At 36.1% G+C, this 27716-nt stretch overlaps 1 protein-coding gene across 7 annotated transcripts in view; it reads left to right on the plus strand.

Moving 5' to 3' along the window:
- TMEM260 (transmembrane protein 260) overlaps window positions 1-27716 on the plus strand; it is a 56941-nt gene that overhangs the window by 9593 nt on the left and 19632 nt on the right. For 6 of the 7 annotated variants that reach the window (XR_006783799.1, XR_006783797.1, XR_006783798.1 and 3 more), the window contains exons 4-9: window positions 12828-13005; window positions 14170-14283; window positions 20242-20421; window positions 21914-21954; window positions 24910-24993; window positions 26173-26287. Coding sequence is in view for 4 of the 7 variants with exons in the window: in XM_045823224.1 (XP_045679180.1) it covers window positions 12828-13005; window positions 14170-14283; window positions 20242-20421; window positions 21914-21954; window positions 24910-24993; window positions 26173-26287 (712 nt within the window). In the remaining 3 variants the exon portion in view is untranslated. The remainder of the gene's footprint in view (window positions 1-12827; window positions 13006-14169; window positions 14284-20241; window positions 20422-21913; window positions 21955-24909; window positions 24994-26172; window positions 26288-27716) is intronic. The other variant, XM_045823227.1, reaches the window with a different exon arrangement.

Below are 27716 nucleotides of genomic sequence, written 5' to 3' on the forward strand. Positions count from 1 at the left end.
TGAGTCTGATAGTATGACATTTAAAGGGTTAGATTTGAAATTCACGAATCCCATTAATGCAGACTAAAAGTTATAATGTAAATCACTAATAGGAATAGCACTGAGCATGCCTTGCACTTGAATTCAGACTTCCTAAGGACCGCCAGAGTGGGTTCCTGTGCTGCATGAGGAGGGAGCCCTGAGAGCGCTGTCGTCAGACGTCAGTGGGCTTACACTCCGTGTGCTGGCAGCGCTGAAAGGGGATGGTGTTGATAGCATTGCATAAAAATCCTTTACCTCGGGAAGGATTTCAGTTGTTTCTGATCTCTGATGAGGGCGTACTTGGTCATTTATTTCGGTTGTGACAAGGCAGGGAATACAACCTCCCCAGGCCCGAGAGGCAGCGTGTCCTTTTCAGACTCCCAGAGGCCAACTGGGGCTACAGAAGGATTCATTCCGCAGTGTTTGTTGAGCACCCACGTGAATTGAAAGTAAACTTGTTTAAGCTTTTGTAATCAAAATTCAGTGTTTATGTTAAAGAAAGACAAATTCACTAACCATTACCTAAGCAGTTTTTCAAATTTTTTTTCTAAAAGGCACTGTTTTAGGAAACTTGCATAAAAAATCTTCTAACACCACTGATGTTCAATAAGAAATCAGATCTCTTAATGTTAAGCAGTTTACCTAGAATATATGAGTATTAATAATAATTAAAAGTGTATTGAAACTATGTCTGTTTTTTCCAAAGAACCTGCAACCAACTTTAGTAATATTTAAATATCTTCTCAAGGATTATTTTAGGCCAGTATTTTATTTATGGGGTATTTCATTCTTTGTAAGTTATATATTTCTAAACATTGTGCTGCTGCTAAAAGTTAATTTGATGATAGTTTCGGAAAAGGGACACTTGATTCTGAGTGCTGTATCTGCTACTGTTGTAACTTCAGCTAAGAGTCCATTCAATGATGAACAGAAAAGTGACATACCTTAGAGAATGTAGAATCTCCTGCTTAAGGAACGTTTGGATTTTTCAACTCAAAGAGTATTTTAGATTATTACCACAGAGAATAATATGAAGCCCGGCCTAATTTCAGAGGTAACAAATAGTCACCAAGTTTTTGCAGTTGAAGAAGGATGGAAAGTACTGGAGCCTTGATTTCCCTTCAGAGAATATCTGTCTTGATCCATGGTTAATTGATCATATATTTCTCTCATACTTGTATTAAAATTGCATTGACTCAGACTGGTTAAGCATATTAAGAGTTTGGTTCATTTGCATTTTCTTATAAGTAGAGGGACATATTAGGCTCAAATAGAGCACTTCATTTTGAAGGGAAAAAAGCAGGGCAAAAACTCTTTTTTTTAAGACTGTAGAGTCTTTTCTGACAGCTAGTCAGAGTTAGAATTAGTTCAAGGAAATGTTAATAATGCACTGCCTGGCCTAATCCCTTTGATATCACCAGGTATCCTCCTGTTCATGGGTTAATTGCTTTAAAAGCCAAGGCAATATTCTGAGCGGTGGGCCGCTTCACCTTTTCACAGCTGTTACCATTGAGTGACAACTAAATCCCATGTGTAAGATGAGGAAGAGCTCAATCTCCAATTGGGAGAAAATTTATGTAAACCACAATCCCTTCAGAATGTGCGGAAGTCATAGACTTTCTTGATTTACTCTGCTTTTCCCAGAAAGCTCTATTGTTCACTTTCCTAAGTCCCATCAACCCTTTGTAGCAGAATATCACAGCGGCAGCAGATAGCTTGAAATATATAAATGCTATCATAGCTCTGATTAATAGCAGTGCTTATGAGTCAAGTCTGATAACAGTGCAGCTCTCCACTCAATTTCAGATACTGCTAATGGAATCTGTCTTCTCCAATTGTAATATGAGAAGGCCTAATTTGCCATGGAGCTTGGAGCTGTCACCAGTAGGGGATTGTGGGGTCAGATGGGAGCTGCCAGGTTTTTGCCCTGCAGCTTGTATCTCTCACTTTGAATAGAGCAGCCCCCTGCCTGCCAGTTAGCTGATAGGCCGCCGTGGGGTTTATGCCACTATATACAATGGGAAAGGGCTACATAGGCTGACTTTATAATTGTGAAGCTAGCTCATATTTCCACAGCTACTGTGCTGCATAATTTCTAATAAGTGGTTTTAACAAATGTCAGATTATGAAAAGTTTCCTCAATTACAAAAACTTATGAAACATTTAAATTGCTAAATCTGTTTCCTGCCGAGATTTTGCCACTGGAACTAGTCATCAGTTATTATGGCTATAATAATAAATGCATATATTTCTTAAACCTTCAAATAAAATTATAGATCATACCTCCTATAGAAATAGAAAACAGGCTTCATGACACTAAGACATACTTCATAACTTTACATAACAAGACGACTTAATTCTAATTTTCTGTTGTTTATTAATTTGGTTAGGGTTACTAATGAAAGTAATTTAATACTCTCACTTTATTGATTTTTGTTATTTCAATCTTAAGTTTACTTCATATACCTTTAGGATCTTAACATTTTAAAAATTATGCAGCATTTTCTAACTTTGAGTTAAGAAGGACTTAATGTGCTGCCTTGGCCAGTGCCTTTGAGAATAATACACTGGAATAGACTTTCAGCCAATTTTGATTTTGCTCCTGAATACAAAATACACTGTCAAAATTGAGTAATACTGAGGTCTTGTGTGTTTTTAAACATTTCAAACAATATTGACGAAAATCTGTAATTTGGGAGTTATTTTAAACTGGGCTGTGCTTAAGAAGATAATGCCCCCGTTGTGCAAGTCATTTGGCATACTATGAGAACTTAGTAAAATGTAAATAATGGTGATTTCTATAAAGCCCAGTTCAGTGTTTTTCTGTTGGATATTCAGGTATAAGTTGATGGGATATAATAAGATGAATTGTTCTAAACTATGAATAGCTTTCTCATTTATTGGCTAATGTATAAATCTTACTTGTAATGGAAATTGTGTGATTATATTTTATTTATGGAAGCTATTCATAATCTTATTTCCTCCATTTCAGTGGTGCTTTTTTTCTTTTTTTTTTTAAAGCTTTTAAGTCCCCCCTACCCCGTTTTATTTACTGGTTTAAAATCAGGAATATTACTTTGTACTTTTCCTTTTAGTGTACTGGTGGTTGATATTTATGTAGCTGAAAATTCAAGGTAGAACAATTCTTTTCCTTTTGATTGACACTCATGAAATAGAACAAACCTTGGTAGGATTGTATCTGGAGTGAAAGTAAATCTTTATAAAATACGGACTTATTTGCAAATTTATTAAAGATGGAAATATTTTACATTTTTTAGGTGCAGTCATTGGTGGCTTCAGAAATAGATAAGACACAGTATATTAAAGTTATAAGTTATTGATTTATGTTCATTAGATCTGAAAAATTAGATTCTACTACTCTCTAAATGGCCAGCAACTACAATTTGCATACAGCGCACTTGGTACATACTAGATGCTCAGCGTGTGTTTGCTGAGTGTTGAGTTAATTGCCACCAAAAGAGAAAGGTCCAGCAGTGCACCTTTCTTTCCAGTAGGTTGGCTTTCCAGTTTGACCATTCTGCAGGTACACTGAAGAAATAAATATATAAGTGTTAATTATGTGAATGAGTTAGAAGGTAACATTTATATAATTTTCATGAATAAGGCCCAGAAAGATAAGAATTGGGAGGATGGAGGTGGTACGTTTGGTATTAATTGTTTCTTGCTGTCACCACACTGTCATCCATTGCATTTTTTTAAGTTGTCAATTAGAGTTGACACTAACAGTAATTATTTAACAGTCGTGCCTGGGTGCTGCACTGTGGCCTGTCTGCTGGACTCCACTTACTTCAAGGAATTTTCCATGTAGAAGGAAGGTAGTGTGCTCTCCATGTGGGGTTCTCTGCATGCAAGCAACACCAAAGGCAGATATGTTCATGGATTTTATGAAGCACGTCAAATGTGTTTTCTGAAAGAATTTCAGGTTTCTGTTATTTGTCTTTTGATGGAGGGTTAGACAAACATGTGACTACACATGAAAATCAAATACCGTGTAGTGGAAAGAAAAATATACCTTATCGTCAATAGCAAAGCTGTGTCAATGGTGTAAATTGCAACCTCTTGATTTATCCATTGTGTCAACAGATGAATAGTATTCTATCAGTGAGAAAACGACTGCATGTACAGTACCTTTATAAGGAATCTTATCTAGGTCTCATGGATTTTGTGGACCGAAGAGAAGGCAGTTAACCATAGAATTCTGAGCTTCACCTTTGTTGGGATGCTCTTAATATTGCATATTCCTTACCCTGCTCTCCTGCCAGTGGAGAATCTCTGGCGTTTGCATTGTCTGGGTGAGTTTTAAATAGTTGATCACCCTTCCCATACTAGCTATTACAGTTAGGGTGTATCTTTCCTCACTGATTAACCATATCTTATAGAATATGAGCTACAAGATTTTAGTGTCAACCCAAGTAAAAAGCAATTAGGTAGATGTATTTACTGTAAATATACTGCAAAATATATTTTATACTTTAAAAATAAATAAGTAGTAAATAAAATATGTAATGTAAAATATTTATTTATATAAAATAGAAGATACTTTAATAAACTTTGGATTGCTATTTTGAATCATCATATCATTGATTTACTCTGTTAGTATGAGACCTTGAAAACTGAGCATGCCTCGGTGATAGTGTAAAACTGCAATTTTGATCATTAGTGTTGATGTGTGACTGTCTTTTACAGTACAATAGTTGTGTTATGAAAATAATCATAGTAATGGTATTTGATGTGTGATCTTTATATAGCCTCATTAGATGTTATCTCTATAAGTCAGGTTAGGTACAAAAAATTTGTACTTCATTTGAAGAAATGTCTCCTTTGATCTTCTCCTATGAAGTTCTATGAGAATTAGCTTGAGAATAGTAACATTTTTTTCTCATCTTGTATCTAATTTATCATAAGTGTTCTTAAATTACCATGGAAGATAGTTTAGACTATTTGGCAATTTAGTAGTGAGTTCTGGTGGAAAGACTTCAATTTATTTACCATCTCATTTGAATTTTTCTTCTTTTTCTCCCAAACTATTAGTTTTATTGAAGTAGTTTCATCAATTTAAGTAGAAAAATATGTGTCTTTTAATTTTAAGATGTCACTCTACACATTATGTATAAATAAATAAACATTAATTCCTTGGTTGCTTTTTTAAAAACAATAATTAAGCACATTTATTTAAAACAATAAAATGAAAATTGAAGGTAGGACTTCTGGATTGCCAAGTGAAAACACAATGGTGTTTTCCAATTATGTCATTTTTAATAAAAAAAAAGCCACTACACTTTGGTCTCTGGGTGCCCGTTTCTATTCAGTACCCATTTAATACATTTAATAAGAATCTGGAACAGGGGCAACCATGCTAGTCTTAGCAAAAGTAAGAAATACTTCTTGGGAAAGTGATGCTTATGACGAATTATACACAATCAGTGGGAATTGCCCAAGTGAAGGCAAAACAGTTCTGGACAGAGAACGTCATATGCAAAGAAGTCCCGAAAGGGAGAGAAGCAGTTTTTAAGTACAGGGACTTGGAAGTCATTTAGTGTTGCTGAAACACAAAGTCTGAGATGTGTTACATTAAAAAATGAAGCTACAGGTGGGCTGAGATCAGATCATAAAAGGTTTTGCCTATGGTGATGAGGAGCTTGTAGTATTTTATAATGAAAAATGAGTCATTCAAGGGTCTGAGGCAGAAAAGTACAAGATCAGGTATGTTTTAGATCCATTGCTCTGGAGGCAGACAGTGTACAAAGCTGTTGCATTGGTGTGAGCCTGGGGTGATGATAGCAGCTGAAATAGGGCAGTGGTGGTATGGGTGGAGAACAGAAGATGAGTTTTTCGAATATTTATGAAGTAAAATTGGCGGGTTGTGATGTGTTAACAGGGAGAGGGGGAAGGGATCTTTAATGGTGGCTCCTAGATCTCTTAGGCAACTAGGCAGGTGATGAAAATCACTAAGAGAACATAAGAGCAGGAGCCATTTCAGGAAAGAGGATGAGAAATTGATTTTGCACGTGTTGACATTGCAGTTGTCTGGGATATCCAGAGCTGGAGTGGCTCTGTGGCCCGGTGTACAGCCGTCAGTCAGAGACATGTAAGTCCTGAATTAAGGGAGAGGCAGTGCTAGGGACAGATTTGGTTTCTTCAGTTTGTAGCTGGCAGTTGACATCAAGAGAGTAGATTAAGCCACCCAGGCGGAATAAGTAGAGTGAGGAGAACAATTGCCTGGGAGTGAAATCTTGGGAAGCACTGGCTTTAAAGGGGTTGAAGCAAGAAGAGGAACCATTCGGAGAAAATACAGAAGGCAGATCCAGAGCTACAGATTGAAAACCGGAGGGATGAGAGGTCCCAGATGTCAACACAGTGGAGCTTGGCCAAGGCTGTGATGGACACAGCAGAGAGGCCCCAAAAGCCTATTGTATGTGGCTGTTAGATGGCCACTGAGGACCTCAGCAAGAGCAAATCAATAGAGTGCTATGGTGAGAACAGAGTATAGAGGCTGCTGATGTGGACCATGAGAGGCTAACACTGTGCCTAGCCATGACCCTGAAACTTCACTTTGTGAAAGCACCCTGACATCTGCTTGCTCTGTAGTCACTTATCTCTGACTCAGTAAAGTGAAAGGAAGCATGCTCAGATAGCGCAACATGCCTTGAACAATATAATGGGACTGGCTACCTACAGAGTCCATGAAGGACTTGAAGGCGTTCTCCAAAGACTTCAGATAGTCCTCGTTCTTACCACTGCTGGCATCATTCTTTGGCTTGTCAGCAAGGCTCAGACTCAGCTTGCTGAGCACTGACATGGGGCGTCACACCTCCTTGTTAGAATGCATGTGATGTCTTGGCACTGGGCCGCACACCTGTCTTCCTACGTGGCACTCACCCTGAAGATTTATTCATGTATGGTTTACTGCTTGTCCTTCAGGACCAATACTTAGTTTTAATGAAAATTTTAAGATTTTGAGAACAGCTTTATTAAACTCTTTTCTATCACGGACTGCTTTCAACAGTAGAAGCATCCAGTCTTGTTTAACAGGGCTGTTGCACCCTTCAAGTCTATGTCCCCTCCCCCAGTCACTTTTCACTCCCTGCATGACTTCGGCCTTCAGTTCACGCATTTCCTAGATGCCCCTCCACTTGTCTTCCATTTAACTGAGACCGAGAATGCTTTGTTCAGTCTTTTTGTCTCCTCCATCTGCCCCCTGTGGTTTTACCTCCCTCTCTATCCAATGCAGGCCCCACGATTCATGACTTTAGCTCCCTTCCCCTCTTGTCATTCTGACTTACCTACCTGGTGAAGCCCCTAACCTAGGCTCAGACTGCTGCTGACTTCTCCACAGCCATGCAGACCAATGCGGCCACTCCACATCCACAGTCCAGTCCCTGTGGTCTCCTGCCTCTGCTGAGCGTTGAGGGCTACCATCAAGTCCTTGTGTATCCCTCTGCAGCTTGCGGAGCTTTCCCTCAACAGGTGTCTCAGAGCATCTCGACTTTTCCTGATCCACTAGTCTGTACATGTTACACGGTCAGTAAATGTCGGTGGATTCTGAATCTTAGCATAAAGCAAACCTTTAAAGGCAGTAGGTGCATTTTAAGGGACGTTCACAGTTTGATTTATAAAATATACTAAAAACCTTTATTGTACATTTTAAATGGTTGAATTATATAGCATATAAATCATCTCGATAAAGTTGTTTTTTACAAAATGAAACATTCAAATCTAGAATTTAAAAAAAAGAAAAAGGGAAATTGGAGAGCCCAGGGAATTTCTAAAAGGGCTGGATTACTAGTCTCTGAGCCTAGAACATCTATAGTCCTAGGCAGGTATGTTCTAGTGAAACCACCACGGGCTGTCATCTCTGGGCACCAGGCCCCCAGGTTACCTGGATTCTGAACATTGCCCTGAAAGTGCTGCCATTGTTTTCTATGGAAATGTTATAGAAATGCCACCAGCCATGTCTGACTGTATACTATCCCCATACCTGCTTCCTTGCCTCACCAGTTTCCAGTTGAAAGAATGGAATGGGTGCTTCTGACAGGCAGAGCCCAGGTCACACACCTCATGCTGTAGCTGCAAGGGAGGCTGGATGGTATGTTGTATTTTCAGCATGTATAATAGGAGGGTACTATGCCTTATAAGCTGGGTATGCCTCAAGCATAGAAAGGGATTATGAATGTTGAGCAGAAAGTTTAAAAACAAAAGATCACCCTTTTGTTTTTACTTTATATTAGGACTACAGTACAAGCTCCTGTAAGACTTACTTTGATTTCTAAGCAAGCTCATTTAGATGCTAAAAAGATCAAGATTATAGCTTTCATTTCCATTAATGGTTTTATAATCAGTTACCACTCTTCTATAACTTTCCTCAGCAGTCTAACAAATTATTTCGCTGATATCAAGGAAGATCAATTGTAAGAATCTGTGAATTATTCTTTGCAAGACCATCCTGACCTTAGCATGGGGGATGGGCAGAGATTCAGATTATAGGCCTTGCTAATGTAGGATTAGTCTTCGATAAAATGCTAATGTATGCAACTAACTAATAGTCTAAGGTGACTGGATAAATTTTGTCACTGAAGTTGATCATTTTACTTTACTCTTCAATTTTTAAAACCTTATGAAATAATTGAGAAGGCAGTTAATTCCAATAATTCATGCCAGCAATTCAAACACTTCAGGATGTCTTCCTGAGCATAATAACGTGTTAAAAATCATTGTAGATTAATGAGTCTTGAGTTTTTTTTCCTGAGAATTCATACGTTTCAGGACTGTCACCTCTTTCAGTTCTCTTTAATTAACTGGTGGTTTTAAATTTTGACTGATTGCTCTTTCCTGGGTTGGCGGGAGAGGGAAAGGTAAAAACCAGTCTTGAGAAATGTTGAACACAATTCAAGCAGATAGTGTGTTGTTTTGATAAGAGAGAAATAAACACAATTCTAATAGTTGACATAACTTTTATTCTAGTCTGTTCTTCACTCCAGGGGGTGCATATCTAACCAAATAAAAGTACTTTATATCATTAATACAGAATAAATTATTTGACATTAAAACTAAAATGACCATCTTTTACCCTATAATTCAGTGGTACTAAATAGCTAGACTAACAATTTGAATCCTGGTTAATTGTCATAGGACCTTGGAAAAATCGCTTTGCCTCTCTGGGATTCCATTTCTTCATTTGAAAATAAATCAACAGTATCTTTACGTGGAATATGATTAAAATTATATGGTATTATATATGGTAAGCACTTAGAACAATACCTGGCACATGGCAGGCAAAAAAAGTCAATAAATGTTAGCAAATTATCTGAGGAATTTATTGATTTTATTTTTTTAACTTTTTATTTTTAAGATAATTTTAGGTTTATAGAGAAGTGGCAAGAATGGCCCAATTTTTGTATAACCTTCACCCAGGTTCCCCAAATGGTGATATTTTACTGCACTTTCTTCATCATTGATTTATTTTGTTTGTAAGCTACAGTGGATGCTACTCTTTTACCCATAACTATACTTTGGGGTATGTTTCTTTTTTTTTTAATATTTTATTTATTTATTTTTAGAGAGGGAAGGGAGGGGGAGAGAGAGAGAGAGAGAGAGAGAGAGAGAGAGAGAGAGAGAGAAATGTTAATGTGCGGTTGCTGGGGGTTATGGCCTGCAACCCAGGCATGTACCCTGGCTGGGAATTGAACCTGGGACACTTTGGTTCCCAGCCCGCGCTCAATCCACTGAGCTACGCCAGCCAGGGCTTGGGGTATGTTTCTTAAAAACAAGATTATTTTTTTCAATATCCACAGTGCAGTTCTCAAAATCAGGGAATGATCATTGATATGACATTATTATCTAATCTGTAGACTTGGCTCATATTTTGCCAGTTGTCCCAACAACGCACTTCATAGAAGAACATCTCAGATTTGCCTTTTGTTCTATTGTTGTGTCTGTTAATTCTTAATCTGGAACAGTTCCTCATAGAGTTTTTTTTTGTTTGTTTTTTAAGACCTTTACATTTTTTGATACATATAAGCCAGTGATTTTATAGAACGTCCTTCAATTTGAGTTTGTCTTTTCCTTCCTGGTTAGACTCAGGTAAAGTATTTTTGGCAGGAACATCGTAGATACACTGTTGCATTCTTCTCCTTGAAGAGGTCAGGAAGCACACGTCGTTTGTTTGTCCCATTACTGGGCTGTTCACTGTGATCCTGTGGATTAGATGGCGTCTGCCCCTGTAAAGTTAACATTTTCCCTTTCATAATTAGTCTGTTTATGGGGGGATACCTTTAGACTCTGCACATGTTTCTGGCACTGCAAAACTTTACCCACTAGTTTAGTACGCATTGATTAGTATTATGGTTGTGCAATGCTGATTTCTAATTTCATCGTTTCTTATACAGTTATTAGTTGGCATCCTATGGACTTTCTCTCCTCTCCCATTTATGTATATCACTATACATTCATAGAGTCTTATCTATTCATTGGATTACAATCTATTACTGTAATTATTTTGATGCTCAAATTATTCCCAAATTGTCTAGTGGGAGCCACCTTAAGCTGGCTCCCGTGTCCCTTGTTACATCTCCGAGCACTCCCTTTCTTTCTGGCACAAGGTGGTTCAGGTTCATTCTGTACTCGAGCTACCCCAGCCTTGGAATCAGCCACTTCTCCGAAGATGCTAAATGATATTTAAGTAGAGGAAGGAACCTTGTATCTTATATTGACTTTCCAAAGTAATATTAACAGATGAACTGTAGAAGTTCCTTTAAAAATGTATTAATACTTTAAGAATAATTCATTCTCTCATTTCACTATGTTTCCTGTCTGTGTTTAGGGCTAGATGCTCCCAATATAGGTGAAGTTGAGCTCCAATTCACATTTCAAAAACAATGTCAAAATAATGGTTACAGACAATTAAATACTGTTCGGATATGGGCTAGAAACCTGGGAATTGAAGAGAAATTTGAGAAAAGAATAGAGTTTGAATAAATACAAAGGAGCAGAGAGGACATAGCTTCCATTCAAGGGTACAGCTTGAGCAAAGGTATAACACTGTCAACAGGCATGTTTCACTAGAGAATTCTGAGAAGACTGACTAGTTGGTGGAGAAAACAATGTTGATAGTTAGTGGCTAGGTGGGTGGAGTTCAGTTTATCAGGAGCCTGGACTTTAGGCCAACTCATTAAAAATTTATCCTGCAGGCAATGAAGAGTCCCAAAGTTTGGGGGCCAGGTGGTAATAAAGAGTATGTTTAGGAAGTTTAATCTGATGTAATATTGCAGAATAGATAGAAAAACAAGACAAGTTAGATACCTCTTAAAATAACTGAGTCGGCCTTGACCAGTGTGGCTCATTTGGTTGGAGTGTCATCTCACAAAGCAAAAGGATGCGGTTCACTCCCCAGTCAGGGCACACGCCTGGGCTGCGGCTTTAGTCCCTGACTGGGACGCGTACGGGAAGCAATCTATCCATGTTTCTCTCTCACATTGATGTTTCTTTCCCTCTTTCTCCTTCCTTCCCTTCTCTCTAAAAATAAATAAATAAAATATTAAAAATAAAATGAAATAATTGAGTGAAAGTCCTTAGGAATACAAATTGAAAGGAATTTGGTAGGAAGAAATGACTTCAGTTTCTTGAATCAGGATAACTGGGAGAATGGACACTGATGAAATAAGAAAATGATGATTTTTATTAAAGAAAGAAAACAAGTTGCAAAGAGAAACTGAAAGAAAAACAAGTTTGGTGATAACAAAATTTTTATTTAACTTTTTTCCTATAAGGGTTAATTAAGAACCATAGAATTACCCCATAACTTTTTATACAAAACAATACAATTAAAAAGTAATGCCGTGGAGCCATATAATATCATAATTATTAGATACACTAATGCTTGCTGAATTTCATAACACTTGTTAGACAAAGATATTTGTAATAGCTTTAATTTCCATAGCTTTAGATTCATAATGAAATAGGAAGGTTTTTTTGTTTTGATATGCACTAGTATATTCAACCATGTTACCAAGTTTCAAATCCTGTCTCTGAATTGAAATCTAGGTTCCTGACAGATTTGAAATATAAGGCTCTGGTTGGCATTTGGGGGAGTGAGAATATTGTTTCCAAGTGTAGCATTTGATTCCTTTTGTATTATTAAATTCCCATACCTGTTCCTGTTTTCAAAAAATATTATCATTTTTAACTTTAACTCTGTGTAAGAAAGAAATCATCAGAAATTAAGAACTTAGCTAACAAAAATCTTAAACTCACCGAATATTTGGTCATAAATATTGTGACCAAAACATGCTTTGCCATACATTGGGAGGTGAGTGTAGAAAGTGCCTAGGTCCAAACACTCCCAGGAAGTGAGAATGAAGAGTTCCTGAATTGATATTTTGGCATTTCATTCATTTTTACAATTAAACACATTTCAGTCTTAACCAGATTATCAGTCTTTGTGGATATAGCAAGAAAAATGACACAGGTTTGTTATCTCTCTAGCTACTATCTCTTCAGGCTTTCTGAACTGGCTTGAATCCTAGAGGTTACATCTGAGAACTAAACCTCATTTCATCCACAGGACACCAAACAGGTTTGTTCATTTGTTTGTTAATAGGTTAATATATGGACTCCCTAATTAAAATCTGTTGAAAAATACTATTACATGAAGGAATGTACTAGCCATGTAATGTGTTGGGAGAGTGCTGGGTGACTGTCATAAATTCTGCTGCTACAGTTTATAAAAAGGAAAATAAAGTCAGTTCTTTTTGTTGGGAAAGAAGATTTCATGTTATCTGTATTTGCAGGCTTTCTGGCTCATATGCTGGAGGAATCCTTGCTGCGGGGGTGTTTTCATTCTCTCGTCTAACATGGCAGTGGTCCATTGCAGCAGAGGTTTTTAGCTTAAACAATCTGTTTGTGGGGCTGCTTATGGCTCTTACTGTACACTTTGAGGAGGCAGCAACTGCACAAGAGAGATCAAAGGTAACCTATTTTGATCAAAATGAAATCACTTTTTGTTTTAACTTTTACATACATGCTGAATTTCTTTTTAACTTTGTTTTAGGTAACTGTTTATGTGTTCTGATTACTGTCAAGGTAATTTAGGCATGTTGGGAGAGAGAATATTCACAGGTCTTTTACCGTGAACCATGAGAGACTTTATAAAAATGGGCTTTTCCCCCCTTGGAGTTCAGAAGTCTTTTGGAGAATCAGAGGTTCTCAAACCCCCTTTGAGTCCTGTGGGAAAGACGGGCCTGTTGGTTAGCTCCTCCACGTGTGTGTGTGTGCGTGTGCATGTGTGATCGTAAGATGCCAAGCTCTAGACTAACCACTTTAAATTATATACCATATGGTACCTTGACTTATTCCCTAGTTGCAAAAAAAACAAAAACAAAACACATTTGTACTTTTTAAAGGAAGATATCAAATGTGAAATAAAGTAGTTCAGAAAAGATGACAATAAATTCTAAGGCAGGCCCTATCATCAAGATACTCTGAAACACAAAGGACACCTGTCTCCTGAGAGCTTCCAGTCCACGCCGTGCCAGACCACCTTAGTGCAGGCAGCACCGCGCCATCAGAGAATGTAGGGACAAAAACCACTGTGGTTTGTCTGTAGTTTCTGGAGACAGGTCTGTGCTGCTCTTCGAGGGTTTTCATTTGTTTGTTTAAAGTAAATTTTTTTTTCTGATTATGAAAATAACACATGTTCAAAAAAAGTGAAAACACTACTCATCAGTAACCAGATTCTAAATATGTTACATGTGTTATATTTCATTTATTTAATTTAATAGGAGAAAAAGTAAAGCAAAGAATTGCTGAATTTTAGTTACAGATTTTGCTTGAATAAGAATTATACAATATCCTATTACTGTTAGGACTTATCTAGTTATCATACGGGACTTTCTGAAATTCAGTTGGAAGACAGTCATTTAAGGTCAAATCGCAATAATTTGATGAGAATGAAAAATATTAGTAAAAAATAATGGTGATAAATATTAGTGACTGGTAAATCATCTAAGCGATTTATTTTTAACCTGCCCTGTGGTATGCCTGGTTTTACTATAAAGAATGGCCTTTTACTGTTGTGCTTGCTTAGAGTTTTAGGTGAGCATTTAACCTGATTTTTCGCTTGTTTATTTTCAGATAGCTAAAATCGGTGCTTTCTGCTGTGGCCTTAGCTTATGTAATCAGCACACAATAGTACTCTATGTTTTGTGCATAATACCTTGGATTCTCTTTCGACTTTTAAAAGAGAAGGTAGGTTTTGAAATTTTGTAAAATTAAAAATTCAAAATATTTTATTTAGGCCCAGGATAACATATCATGGGGCTTTAATTTTTTTTCAGTTTTACATATTACATAAATTATGTTAGGCTCTAACAATATTTTAAAAATAAGGTTTACAGTGTCCCAGGTTCGATTCCCAGCCAGGGTACATTCCTGGGTTGCAGGCCATAAACCCCAGCAACCGCACATCGATGTTTCTCTCTCTCTCTCTCTATCGCCCTCCCTTCCCTCTCTAAAAATAAATAAATAAAATATTTTAAAAAATATATTAAAAAAAAAATAAGGTTTACGACGATTATGTAGTATTGATTGCAATGGCATCTAGCCTATTTCATTATTTTCTTGCGGATTCTGAATGGCCCTTTGATGAAAATAGGCCGAAAGTAAAATTTCTTAACTGTTTTATTATACATTCTAAGACAATGGATAGTGTATTAATAACAGCGCATTCTTTCATCCAGCTGTTTGTTGAGTGCCTGCTGTGTGCCAGATGCTGCTCTAGGTGCTAGAGATTCAGCTCCCAACAAAACAGACCCATCACTACTATTGTGAGATAAATAATAAGTCTCTGGTAAATACCTATTCTGTTTTCTCAGATTTCCCTAGAATTAAAATGATTATTTTAGTTTTTTCTCTGGAAGAAATGGCGGTATAAAGCAATATAGAAAAGTTACGTCATCAGGGCATGGGCCGTGTAGGTAAAGAGAAGAGAGGGAGCTGAGTTAGATGCAAGTGCTCGGAAAGAGAGAAGCTCTTTATTCTGTTTGTCTTTCTCCCAGAGGTTGAAACAGTCTATGTACAAAGCTAGTGCTGGAGTGATTTTACTTACTTTATTGCTTATTTGTTAATTATACCTCAGGCACTTTGATCATTTTATTATTTGTCACATACACCCAGCTATCATCAGAATTATATTAGAAAAACACATATAATAAATTATACAGAAAGATGGAAATAATTCTATCAAAGCTTTAGATAATTGTATTTATTGTACTTTAATACATTTTATTTGCTAGCTTCTTGGCAACAAAGCAAAAAGAGTAATATGGAGTTATAAAATTTTTATTATATGATAAAAAGAAATAAAAGGGAAGCATAACAGGAAAGATGAACTTCTTGGAACTGAATTTTATTGTGAATTGTATAAGACTTTATGTAATGGATAGTAAACAGTGTAATAAGCACTGTAATTTAATAATGGTCTTATCGAGTACAGCAAGTTCCATTTATGGTCTTTTATTATATAAGCTCTTGATAAATAAGTGAAGATATAAAATTAAAAAATATAACTCAGCAAAGACTTCAGGAGGCCCATACATTTTTCTTGTGAATTGATGGATCCATTGAGAGGGATGCATTGACATCCTGATATCAGTAATCTCAGCCAGGCTTCTTTTCGTTTTTTTCAGCTTTATTGAGATATGATGTAACTTTAAAGTACACAATGTGATTATTTACCATATGTATATATTGCAAAATGATTACAACAACTTCATTACCTCACAGTTACTATTATGTGTGTATTGGTGCGTGTTGAGAACTTTTGAGATCTACTCTCTTAGCATCTCTCACATATACGGTGCAGTATCGGTGAGTATATATCATGCTGTGCATTGTATCCTCAGAACCTATTCATCTTATAGCTAGAACTTTGTACCCTTTGGCTACTTTCATCTATTTCCCTCACTGTATAACCCCCATCTCTGGCAACCACCAATTACTCTGTTTCTAGGAGTTCAGTTTTTTAGATTCCACATACAAGTGAGATCATACAGCATCTGTCTTTCTCTCTCTGACTTATTCCACTGAGCATGATGCCCTCAAGGCCCATCCATGTTGTGTGGCAACATGGCAAGATTTCCTTCTTTTTATGGCTGAACAGTATTCCAATGTGTATGCATATAGATAGAGATATAGTTACCATATTTCCTTATCCCTTTATTTGTCAGTGGGCACTGAGGTTATTTTCATGTCTTGGCTATTATAAATAATGATGCAATGAACAGGAGCATGCAGAGGTAGTGATTTCACTTCCTTAGGATACACACGTATACCCAGAAGTGGAATTGATGGATCACATGGTAGTGGTATATTTAATTTTTTGAGGAATCTCCATACTGTTTTTCAAAGTGACTACATCAATTTACATTCCCACCAACAGTGCCTAAGAGTTTCTTTTCTCCATGTCCTCATCAGCTCTTGTTATTTCATGTCTTTTAAATAATAGCCATTATAATAGGTGTGAGGTGATATCTCATTGTGGTTTTGAGTTGCCTTTCCCTGATGATTAGTGATGTTGAGCACCTTTTCATATATCTACTGGCAATTTGAATATCTTCTTTGGAAAAATGTCTATTCAGATCCTTCACTCATTTTTTTTTTAGTCAGACTATTTGTTTTTATTTGTTCATTTGTTTGCTGTTGAGTTTGATGAGTTCTTTATATATTTAGAATGTTAACCCCCTATCAGATATGTGGTTTGCAAATACGTTCTCTCACTCCACAGGCTGCCTTTTCATTTTGTTGACACGTGCTGCTTCTTCGCACAGCTCTTTCACTTTGATGCGGCCCCACTTACTTGTTTCTGCGTTCACGGCCTGTGCTCCTGGGGTCACGACCAACCAATCATTGCCAAGATGAGAGTCAAGGAGCTTTTTTCCTGCATTTTCTTCTAGGAGCTTTATGGTTCCAGAACTTACATTTAAGTTTTTGATCCATTTCGAGGTAATTTTTCTGAGGAATGTAAGATAGGGGTCCAATTTCATTCTTTTGCATGTGAATATCTCATTTTTCATGGTCTTTGTGTCAGTTTTTATGCTAGTACCATGCAATTTTATAATACAGTTTGGAATTAGGAAGTGTGATGCATCCAGCTTTGTTTTTTTTTTCCATCAGGATTTCTTTGGCTATTTAGGATCTTTTGTGGTTCCGTATACAGTTTAGGGTTCTTTTTAATATTTTTTTGTTAAAAAAATGCCATTAGAATCTTGATAGGTATTGCATTGAATCTGTAGATGGCTTTGGGTAGTATGGACATTTTAATGATACTAATTATTTCAATCCATGAATATAGGATATCTTTCTATGTATTTGCTTCTTCAATTTCTTTTATCAGTGTCATAGAGTTTTCAGTGTACAGATCTATCATATCTTTGGTTAATTCTATTTCTGAGTGTTTTATTATTTTTGATGCTATTATAAATGGGATCATTTTCTTTTTTTCTGGGTAGTTAATTGTTAGTATGTAGAAATACAACTAATTTTTGCATGTTGATTTTGAATTCTGCAACTTCACTGAATCTGTTTATTAGTTTTAACAGTTTTCTGTAAAGTCTTTAAGATTTTCTATATGTAAGATCATGTTATCTGCAAACAGAGACCATTTTACTTCTTCCTTTCTGATTTGTACTTTTTTATTTCTTTTTCTTGCCTAATTAATCTGGCTAGGACTTCCAATACTATGTTGAATAGGAGTGGTGAGAACAGGCACCCTTATATTTTTCCTGATCTTAGAGGAAAAGCTTTCAACCTTTCATTATTGAGTGTGATGTTAGCTTTGGACTTGTCGTATATGGCTTGTATTGTGCTAAGGTCTGCCCTAGATCAATTAAATCAGAATTTTTTAGGGTGCTCTGCAGATGGGCAGAATTGCTGGCTGGAATCTCGCTGGCTGGAATCTCTGCTCAGGTATGCAGGAATACAGTTCCCCAAGATCGGAGCACCAGTTGCTTTGTAAGCCCAGCTTCCCTTCTCTATCTGTCTGATCCTCAGTGGTTCAGCCCTGCAAATGTTCCCAGTGGTTCCCATGAGGTGACACTAGAGTGGGCTTCCTGGAAAGCGTCCTTCAATGCTGGAGGAGCTGGATGTCCCCCTGGGCTCTTTTTCCCCCCTGCAAAAACCACAGCCCCAGAGGTGCCCTCCTTGTGCAGCGCTGTGCTGGGCTGGAGAAGGTGCAATGCAGTCACTTCTGATGCCGTCCTTCTCAGGCTCTGTGTTCCAGGGGCGTGCTTCCGCCTCCCCCTGGATTCCGGTATTTTCACAACGGTGTTTCATCTATGGATCATTGTTGGTTGGTCTTTTTGTGAGGAGGGTGGAAGTTAGGAATGATCTGTGTTGCTGGCTGAGTGGTGTCACTCTTAGCCAGGCTTCTGACATTGGAGAAGGTACATTCAGATGTCAGAGAAGTGCATTCCCTGGCAAGAACCTAACAGCCAAGTATTTTGTGTTAGTTGATTGAGAGGAGGCCTGTATGCTTTGTATAAAACATGCAGGACTCAGAGCTGACAAGTTAGGAGGCTGCTTTGAGAGCCTGTTGGCCTTGTACTGAGGTCAGCTACTAGTGAAGGATGACATTTTCGGAAGTATGACTCTTCAAAGGACCTTTTCTTTCTATTCTTTAAATAATAGAGGCCAGAAAAGAAAGCCCACCCATCATGTCACAGGGTAGTTGGATCTGAGGCAGAGGAAGAAGTCCTGAGTCAGCTGGTTGCAATTCTGGCTGCTCCTTCAATTATCTGGGAAGCTTTAAAAAAGAAAGTGTGTGTGGATATGTGTAAACATATATTAATGTGTGTATATATCTGTGTATGTGTATTTATATGTGTGTATATATGTATGTGTGATGCCACCCTAAAATAATTCTGACTTGATCCGGGCTGAGGCCCAGACATTGATACTCTTGAAAAGCCCTTCCAGTGGTTCTAGTACACGTACAGCTGGGAAGCATTCTCCTGGACCCTGCGAAGTAGCTCGCACGGAACTGTCTCCCTGATTATTTCCTGCAAAAGGAAAATCCTGCAGCAATTGCTTCTTCCCATTCTAAATTGATTTTTATAATATGTATAAACTGCCAAAATACAAACATTCACTTTCTTTAAGACTACTTTTAAGAATAGCAAAGGCATGTTGTTTGGTTAGTTATTTCTTACACTCTTTTGATGCCATCATTTTTATGCATCTCATTACCACTTTATAAATATCAAATGAAATCAGTACAATAATAAAAGCACTCCATAATCAATTAAGAATGTTTATTTGAAAATGCTAATATAAGGCAACTGCTTATCCTACAACTGGTGAATGTGAATCTTGGTTCTTACATTTATTGTCACGTGTGAATTCCCTTTTTTAAAGGAAAAATTAGGAAGTTCCAATGATAATATCTGTAAGAGACCCCCTTTCCCAATTACTAAAGTGACCACTATTTGAATCTTTCTAGTAGTACATCAGAATTCTTTTGGGCTTAACCTTTATAAGAATTTGTCAATATTATCCCTTGTCTTAGAAATGTGCAGATGAGAAATATATTCTCATAGAGACAACATTGTTACATAAAACAACAAATTGCCTTTAGTACTCCATTCTAAATGTAAATTGAGAATAAAGAGCATTTAGGTAAGTTAGTAGGTTATTTAAAAGTTAGCTTCATTTGTGCCAAATATTTCCATGAAATGCCCAAAACTCCTGTAGGAAGAATTATATTATCAATGTATAATCATAATAGAGCTAAAGTCTATTCCTGATGAGATGATGAAGCGAGTTGGTGTTAGGACAGTATTTTGGGCATATTCAAAATCAGTCGAACGGCTTCATCACCTCCACGCAGGTCCTCTCAGTTGTTCAGTGCAGCTATTGTGACATGGTTTTAGATGTGAAAGGTGCAGTAAACATGGTACTTATGAGTCTTTGCTTATAATATTTGCTTCATTCAGATTTTATGTGCCATGCAGAGGCGTTCAGGCTGATGCAATTTTCTAGTAATCCATGGTAATCAGAAGGTTTAACATAGTATTCTGTGGTGACTTAATATAAATTGAGAGATCAGCTCTGAGTAAACATATTTGATAGTTTTCTTGATGTGTTTTTGAAGTTCCAGGATGAGTCAACTAGGATAAACATTGACATACAACACAATGTGCTCTGATGCAGGAACTGTCCCTGGGATCTTTGGTGACGTTGAGTCTGTACTTCTCTGCGGGTTTGCTGCCCTATGTCTACCTCCCCGTCTCGTCCTACCTCAACCAAGCCCGCTGGACCTGGGGAGACCAGACGACGTTGCTGGGATTTTTGACTCATTTTCTCAGAGAAGAATATGGAACATTCAACCTGGTAAATTTATATTTAAATCCCTTTTAAGGAATAAGTGCCAAAATTTCTGTGTTTTGCCTGGATCTCTATTGAAAAAAAGAAAGAAAGAAAGAAAACAAGTTTGTTAATGACAGTATGTAGAATTTTCATTTCAGTTATTTATGTAACAAACTATCCCATTGAAATGTGGCCTTTAATATATGCAAGAAAAAAATAGAGTCACTTAACCTGACATCACACTGTCGTGTATTGTGAATGTATTTTTAGGATGACCAGTGTTAGAAAGACTGCTGCCGGCCCTCGGAGCCCTTCCGCGGTGTTGGGTGTCTCTTTGAGCTCTCGGTCTTGGATTTAAAGTGTTTGGAAAAGATTAAAGAAAAAAAAACCCTCAAAATCTTTAATTTACCTTGACCAAAACTTTCTTCTCACATAGTTGATGAATAGTGTTCATATTAGTGTTTAGTGTAATTCCTATGTGTAAATGCTTTATAAAATGTAATTTCACTAAACATGTGGAATTTAGTATGTTCTAAAGTTTAGAAGTTCAAAGGCGCTTATTTTCCCTAAAACATAAATTAGGGGAAAACATTAAAGTGGTTGCAGTAAAGGTTATCTGAAAAAATAAAAGGATAAACAGCTGGGTTTTTTATAAATAAAGTTTTAATACAGATAGTTGTACCAGATTTTTTTTTCATGGTTCATGCTTTTTGTGTCTTAAGAAGGCAAATCTCAGAAGAGTGCATATTAAATGACACCATTTATACAAAATTCTAAGCCATGCAAAGGCAGTAAAACTGTATGATTTTAGAAAGTAGGAGAGTAATTCACACAAGGTTCACGGTAACAGTTACCGCTGGGGGATGAAGCCGGCAAGGCTGCGTGGGGCACCTTGTGGTCCTCGTGCAGTTCTGCTTCTTAAATGAGGGTGGGTCTGTAGAGTTTTTAAAACTATCACTTTTTAAGTGATGTGTTGTTTGTAAGTCAGAAATGCTTCATAATAAAATAGGGTAATAAAAGGATAATTACTTTTTACTTAAGAGTTTGACACTTTAAATGTATATTCTTGTTTATTTATGTTGGTCATTCCATTAAAGTTTTGCATGAGGACCATTCCAGATTTGAAATTTGTATAATTGACACATAATTGTGACATTATAGACTAACAGGTGATAATGAGCTCTAATCAAAGTGCCCCAAAAAGAGCTTAAAGAGATTCTAACAAAAGTGTGAACTCTGTCAATTCAGTAAGGTGTTAATCATTTCTTCTGGAATAGTTAAACTGATTTTTAGCCAACTGTTATTTCTGAAATTCTTCCTAAAGGATGTCCATGTTTAGTTTGCACTGATTTTGCTTTAAAAATTCAGTAAGACTCTGAAGTAAAGACTTTGAATGAAGAGAGATGTTGCATTATGTATTTAAAGCATGTTACCTTTTAAATCAAGATAGATACATTATCCCAACAGAGCTTTAGTGTAATGCTTATGTAAATAAACTTTTTTCATTTATGCTTAGGCTAAATCTGAAATAGGATCCAGTATGTCTAAAATTTTACTGTGAGTATGAAATATTTGAAACTATTTTTAAATTAATTTTCTATTTGTTTCTTTAAATGGTTTTCGGGGTTTCTGAGTTTCTGTCTTTGTGAAGTGGTGTGTCTGTGAGTAGTTTTTAGCCATACAGCTAGCAGTTGTTTTGCATATTGTCAAATATTCTACCATTTCCTTCAATAAGAGAAAACTTAAAATGAGCAATAAATGCAACAGCAAGTGAGGCTATTAGGAGACTACAAAGAACCTACAAAACTAAAATGTTTCAAGTTTCACTTGATAGAAAATTAGCCAATGTAGTGTTGCTTTATAAAAAAATTATGCCTTAGCCTGATTTTATGTATCTTCTTTCTTCCACAGACATTTTATAACATGGTATTTATTCACTCGAACAATTATTTTCTTGGTATCTTGGATTGGCTGTGCTTTCTTTTTTAATTCTTAGAGCTGAGTTGATTAAATGTCTCTTAAACGTTTTCCTTTAGGCTGTCCTTAAGCTCTTCTTTTGACTCACAGATTTTTAACATTCAACCTTACTGAAAGCCAGCTCAAGAAAATATATTTCATCCATAGGATCTGCGAGCATTTTTTGGAAAATGGGTTAATATATTTTTTTAAACCTACACAGATCAAGACAATTTGAAAAATATCCTTACCAAGCCTGTAATATTTGTATAGTAATTTTCAATATAAAATTAGGGAAGAATAGTTTTCTACAACACTAAAGTGATATCTAATTATTAATTAGGAATTCTCAGGACTTTTCAAAAACCATTTTAAAAATATGGGAAGAATATTTCAACTCTATATATGAATTAGTTATAGGTTTTCACAATTTCTATCTTGTTTATTTGCTAGCTTGCTTTCTTCCTTCCATCTTTCCTTCTTTTCTTTTTAGATGACCTTTTCCCCTTCTTTCCTTAAAAAGAATATACACTCATTATGAAAAGTTTAAATAATATAGTTAAGCAAAAATAATAAAATGAAACTTACTGTAATTTCAACATGCAGAGATAACCATTATTATTAATCCATTAAGGTTTTTATGTATTCTTTCAATATTTTTAATATTTTTTATTTTTAAAAATGGAATCATAATATACAAAGGTGGACAAAAGTAAGTTTACAGTGTTTTGTATGGAAAAATAATAAATAAATAGTAATGTAAGAGTAAACTCTGTTTTGTATACTCACAACTGTAAACCTACATTTGCCCACAGTACACAGATGATTTATGGCCTCTTGTTTTTTAGTTTATACTGTATCTTATAAGAAAAATATGTTCCTGCCACCAATTTATTCTTATTAACCTTTGGTGGTTCTCACAGTTGATTTTAAATATTTCTTTGTATGTCTGATGGAGACCTTTATGTCCTCTTTTTCTCTTTTGCCGGAGAAGGTAGCATCTTGCTCAGTTTCCCTTTGAAAGACAAAGGCAGATTTGCCAATGCCTCTGGGCTTTTACTTTGTCCTGCTTTGCTCCACACCAAGGGACTTTGCTCTGTTCTACCTGCCTTTTGGGGTTGCTATCACACTCGGGATGGCTGGTGTATTTTACGTTCACAAATCTCACATGAACTCCAAAGAACTCTCGAGAGCAATCCTAGACCACACATCTAACTTTTATAAGTTGCACTTAAAAGTCATCTATTGGGGAAGTAGAGGTCTCCTTTTCATTGAAATAATAGCAGTTTGGTTACATGCCTAGAAAAAACACCGAACAAAAATGAGGACCACTCACTGTTTGTTTGAACCAAATCATAATGTGAAAATGGAGGCATAATCTTTGCACTCTGATTGAGTGAGAGAATCTCTAATGTCTAATTGTTTCAGGTGGACAAGAGTGTTGAGAAAGGGAACTCATAATTAACTTACTAGAAAATCCTTCAAAATGATGGAGCCTAATCATCTACCCTTTGCCAGTCAAGCAAATTAAATTCTTTCCCCACGCGTATCTCTAAATTGCAATCCTGTACAAGGCAATTATTGAATCTAACCCTAGGCAGTGACCGTGTTTTAGAGCTTACATTTAAGCAACAGATCTCCAAGAATCAATTTTGAGACTGACTTCACTCCTTTTGAAGAATGGCCGGAAATGGGCCCCATTCTGGAATCAATTTTTCAAGTGTATTTGAAAATGAGTAAGGACATCTTCCCATAGTAGATGAGTCTCCATTAGTAAAATGCACATTGTGTGGCTTCCATAATTACGGCATCACATTTTCTCCAGTGAAATTGCCGGTAGGGAGAAGAAAGTTCTTGGAGATGGTGTATAGAATCATTTCTTTTTCAAAAAATGGAGACTGCTAGAGCTATCTTAGAACTCAGATACCACTTGGAACATGCTCATTAGTTAATTAGTTTATGGAGCTCCTAATAGAAGAATTTAGTTTAATTGTAAAGAATAAAGGATACATTTCTTAGAGATTCCTTGAACATTTTTTGAACCAAATAATATAGAAAACAAGGAAACCTTTTAAGGAAGAAGGTAACCCAGGAAAGAATGATTGGAGATCATTTCTCTTTTTTTATTCATGATTGAATCTCCAAAAAATGATTTGAATTAATTTTGTCTTCAGTTACTAACCCTGGAGGCTGTGAAGTTCACAAACCCATTTCAGATGACTTCTTATCAAACCAGTCAGGTGTACCCCAGTATCACAAACACTGAAGAATTATTTGTTTTGATGCTATCCCAAATTATACAAGTCGGTGACCAAATGTTACAACTGGAAAACATCTTAAAACTTTTTAACTCTTTCTTATGGCACTTTTTCTCCTGAATTTGAAAGAAGACAAAATAATTTTCAAGTCTGACTTCAACCTTTAAAATTATTCAGTAATATTATTCATTATTATTCAGATTATTATTCAATAATCTGATGTATTATACAAAGAAAGTTTTATTTGGAATAAGCAAATTTGTTTTCTGCAAACAAAAACCTGGATTGTCTTTTACAGCTCTCAAGCAACAAATATGAGGACTGAACTCTCATTCAACATTCAAGCCCTTGCAGTTTGGGCTAATATATGCTTAGTAAGAAAGTAAGTAATATATTTTTTCCATTATTTTCCCTATGTTTATTAATTAAATTAATATGTTCAATATGTTATTGTAGAACATTACCACTAGTATTTTATATTCCAAATAAATGACTCTAACCACTTCTACGTAAGCAAATATGTATTACTTTCTTGCTAGGTTTTTTTTTTCTGATTACAAATTGGTGGTTTTGAAAGATTGAACCAAGTACTACAACACAATACAATTTAACTAGGAAAGTCATTTAATATCTTAAACTTTGGTTTGATCCCTTACTCTGCCCATATCCAATTATTATTATTGCTTTGCAAAAGAAGCAAACAATTATTTGAATTTCTTTGAAGGTAAAAGTGACCTCCAATGATAAAAGAAAACCAAAAAAAATAGCACTATTAACCTGCATTGATTTGTTCCTTTACTTTCTAGCCTGTCAAATGTATTTTTATGTAAATGTATACATATATATACATTTATAGTTTCATTTCCTTAATACTTAACATTATATTTTAAGCATTTCCCTATATCATAAAAAACATTTAAAATCACATAAATGTCTGTATAATAGTCCATCTTATAACCTAAGAAAATAAACATTCTATTTGAAGATCTTTAGATAGCTTCTACTTTTTTTCACTATTGTAAGTGATATCAAAGCATTTTTACAGATTAATCTTTATCCACTTTTCTGGTTATTATGTAAAGATTAATGCATACATGTGAAATTACTGAGTCAATGAATGTGAATATTTTTAAGGCTCTTGATGTAAAGTATCAAATTTACTTTTCTTAAATATCATATCAATATACATTTTTATATAACTTATTCTCGACAATATTGAAATTTGTCATTGTATTATTTCGATACATAAAATTATCCTTTTGTTTTGCATGTGTTAAGTGTATCTTAAATTTAACCAGATCAATCATTTGTATATCTTCTGCAAATTTTAACTTTATACCTTTGCTGCATACTTTCTGTTGTCTGTAGTACATATACAGTCTAGTTTATCACTATATTTTAGTTATTTATTCCAATTCAGATTTGAAAAACTGAGATCCTTTGTTATTCCTATTTAAAAATGGAAAGTTTTAAATATTTTCCTATAGTTTAAAACTATGTAATATTATTGGTGATATTTATGTACATAAATAATTTTGGACATATTTTACCTTTTTTATAGGGACAGACAGAATGCATCATTAGTATGGCTTTTTACTGGAATGTTTTGCATTTACTCATTGTTTTTTGCTTGGAGGGCAAATTTAGATATTTCAAAACCACTTTTCATGGGTGTGGTAAGTTTTATTTAGATATATCCTTTGACCAGAAAGTTTGTGAAGCATGTACCAATTTGATTCTTGTCTCTCATAAATCCTGTGGAAAGGAAGGTTATCTCAGAAATAGTTAAAATTGCATATACATTGTTATAAATCAAATGTTATGCCCTGGCTGGTGTGGCTGGGTGGATTGAGTCCTGACCTGTGCAGGTCAGGAAAAGTTGCTGGTTCAGTTCCTGGTCAGGGTATATGCCTGGCTGTGGGCCAGGTCCCCAGCTGGGGATATTTGAGAGGCAACCAATTGATGTATCTCTCGCACACTGATGTTTCTCTCCCTCTCTTTCTCCCTTTCTTCCCCCTCTCTAAAAATAAATAAATACAGTCTTTTTTAAAAATTAAACTGAACCAATAAGGCAAAGGCCTCTTTTTAGGGAAAAAAAAATGTATTGTTTAGGTAACACAATAGTTAAATAGAAAAATCCATGTAAGGTAGATTTAAGTTAGTCATTTTATGTGTGTACTTATAGATAGATACAGGTACTACTGTATTTCAACTGAAACTTTTTTAAAGCGCAAAGAAATATGAATTGTAATCAGGGGTTCTTATCAACACATTGTACTTATTATTTCTTACTTCACCAGTTCAGGCCCATGCAAAAGAGCGGTCACATTTCTGTTTCTTCCTGGCTGCCATTTCTGGGGTTCTCCTTATAATAGAAACTCTGTAAATGTAGATAGCTCTTTTCTGACAGCTGAAACAATTTTTGGGGTGTTCAAGTGGCCTGGTAAAATAGCCTATTTAGTCACCTGAGTTCTGAATCATTTAAGAAACAAGGTAGACTAGTACAACGAGTGGGAGAACCACCTTTATTACTGATAATGCTGAGACTGGAGAATGTGGTTTATGTCTGTGAGCAAGAGGGCTTCCTCATCCTGCATCCAGAATAGGCAGACCTTCCCAGTAGTCACAGGTAGTGCTGCCCAGGGCCAGCCTTCCCCACCCCACTGGTTCTTCCAGTGGACAAGTGCTTCCAGTGGGCAGCTCATTCCCAGGTGAAAGAGAGAGGAAAGAGGAGGGCTATGCAGGCCCAGTCCCAGCTCCCAGACTGCCCAGTCAGCTCAGTCCCTGCAGTCCTACAGGAAGAAGTAAGTGAGAGGGCAGAGCGAGAGGCCAGGGGTGTTAAACCAGCGGAACTTCTGCACATGGAAGGGAACATCAGGAGTAAGGATCTGCTTTGTGGATCCCATATTGCAGGAGTTCAATGTGAAGTCCATAGTACTGAAAAGAATGTATAGATCCAAAAAGAGAGATTCACATGTCAAACTGGAAAGAAGGAATGTTTGAAAATCGAAAACTAAAGTAACATAAAGCTGGATTGGGGAAGTCCATTAACAAGACCTGAGTGACAGCAGCCATAAGCAACTAGGTGTATACAGTGTATTTTAA

Source organism: Phyllostomus hastatus, unplaced genomic scaffold, assembly GCF_019186645.2.
Source record: "Phyllostomus hastatus isolate PE091 unplaced genomic scaffold, TTU_PhHast_1.1 phas_scaffold_501, whole genome shotgun sequence".
Taxonomy (NCBI): domain Eukaryota; kingdom Metazoa; phylum Chordata; class Mammalia; order Chiroptera; family Phyllostomidae; genus Phyllostomus; species Phyllostomus hastatus.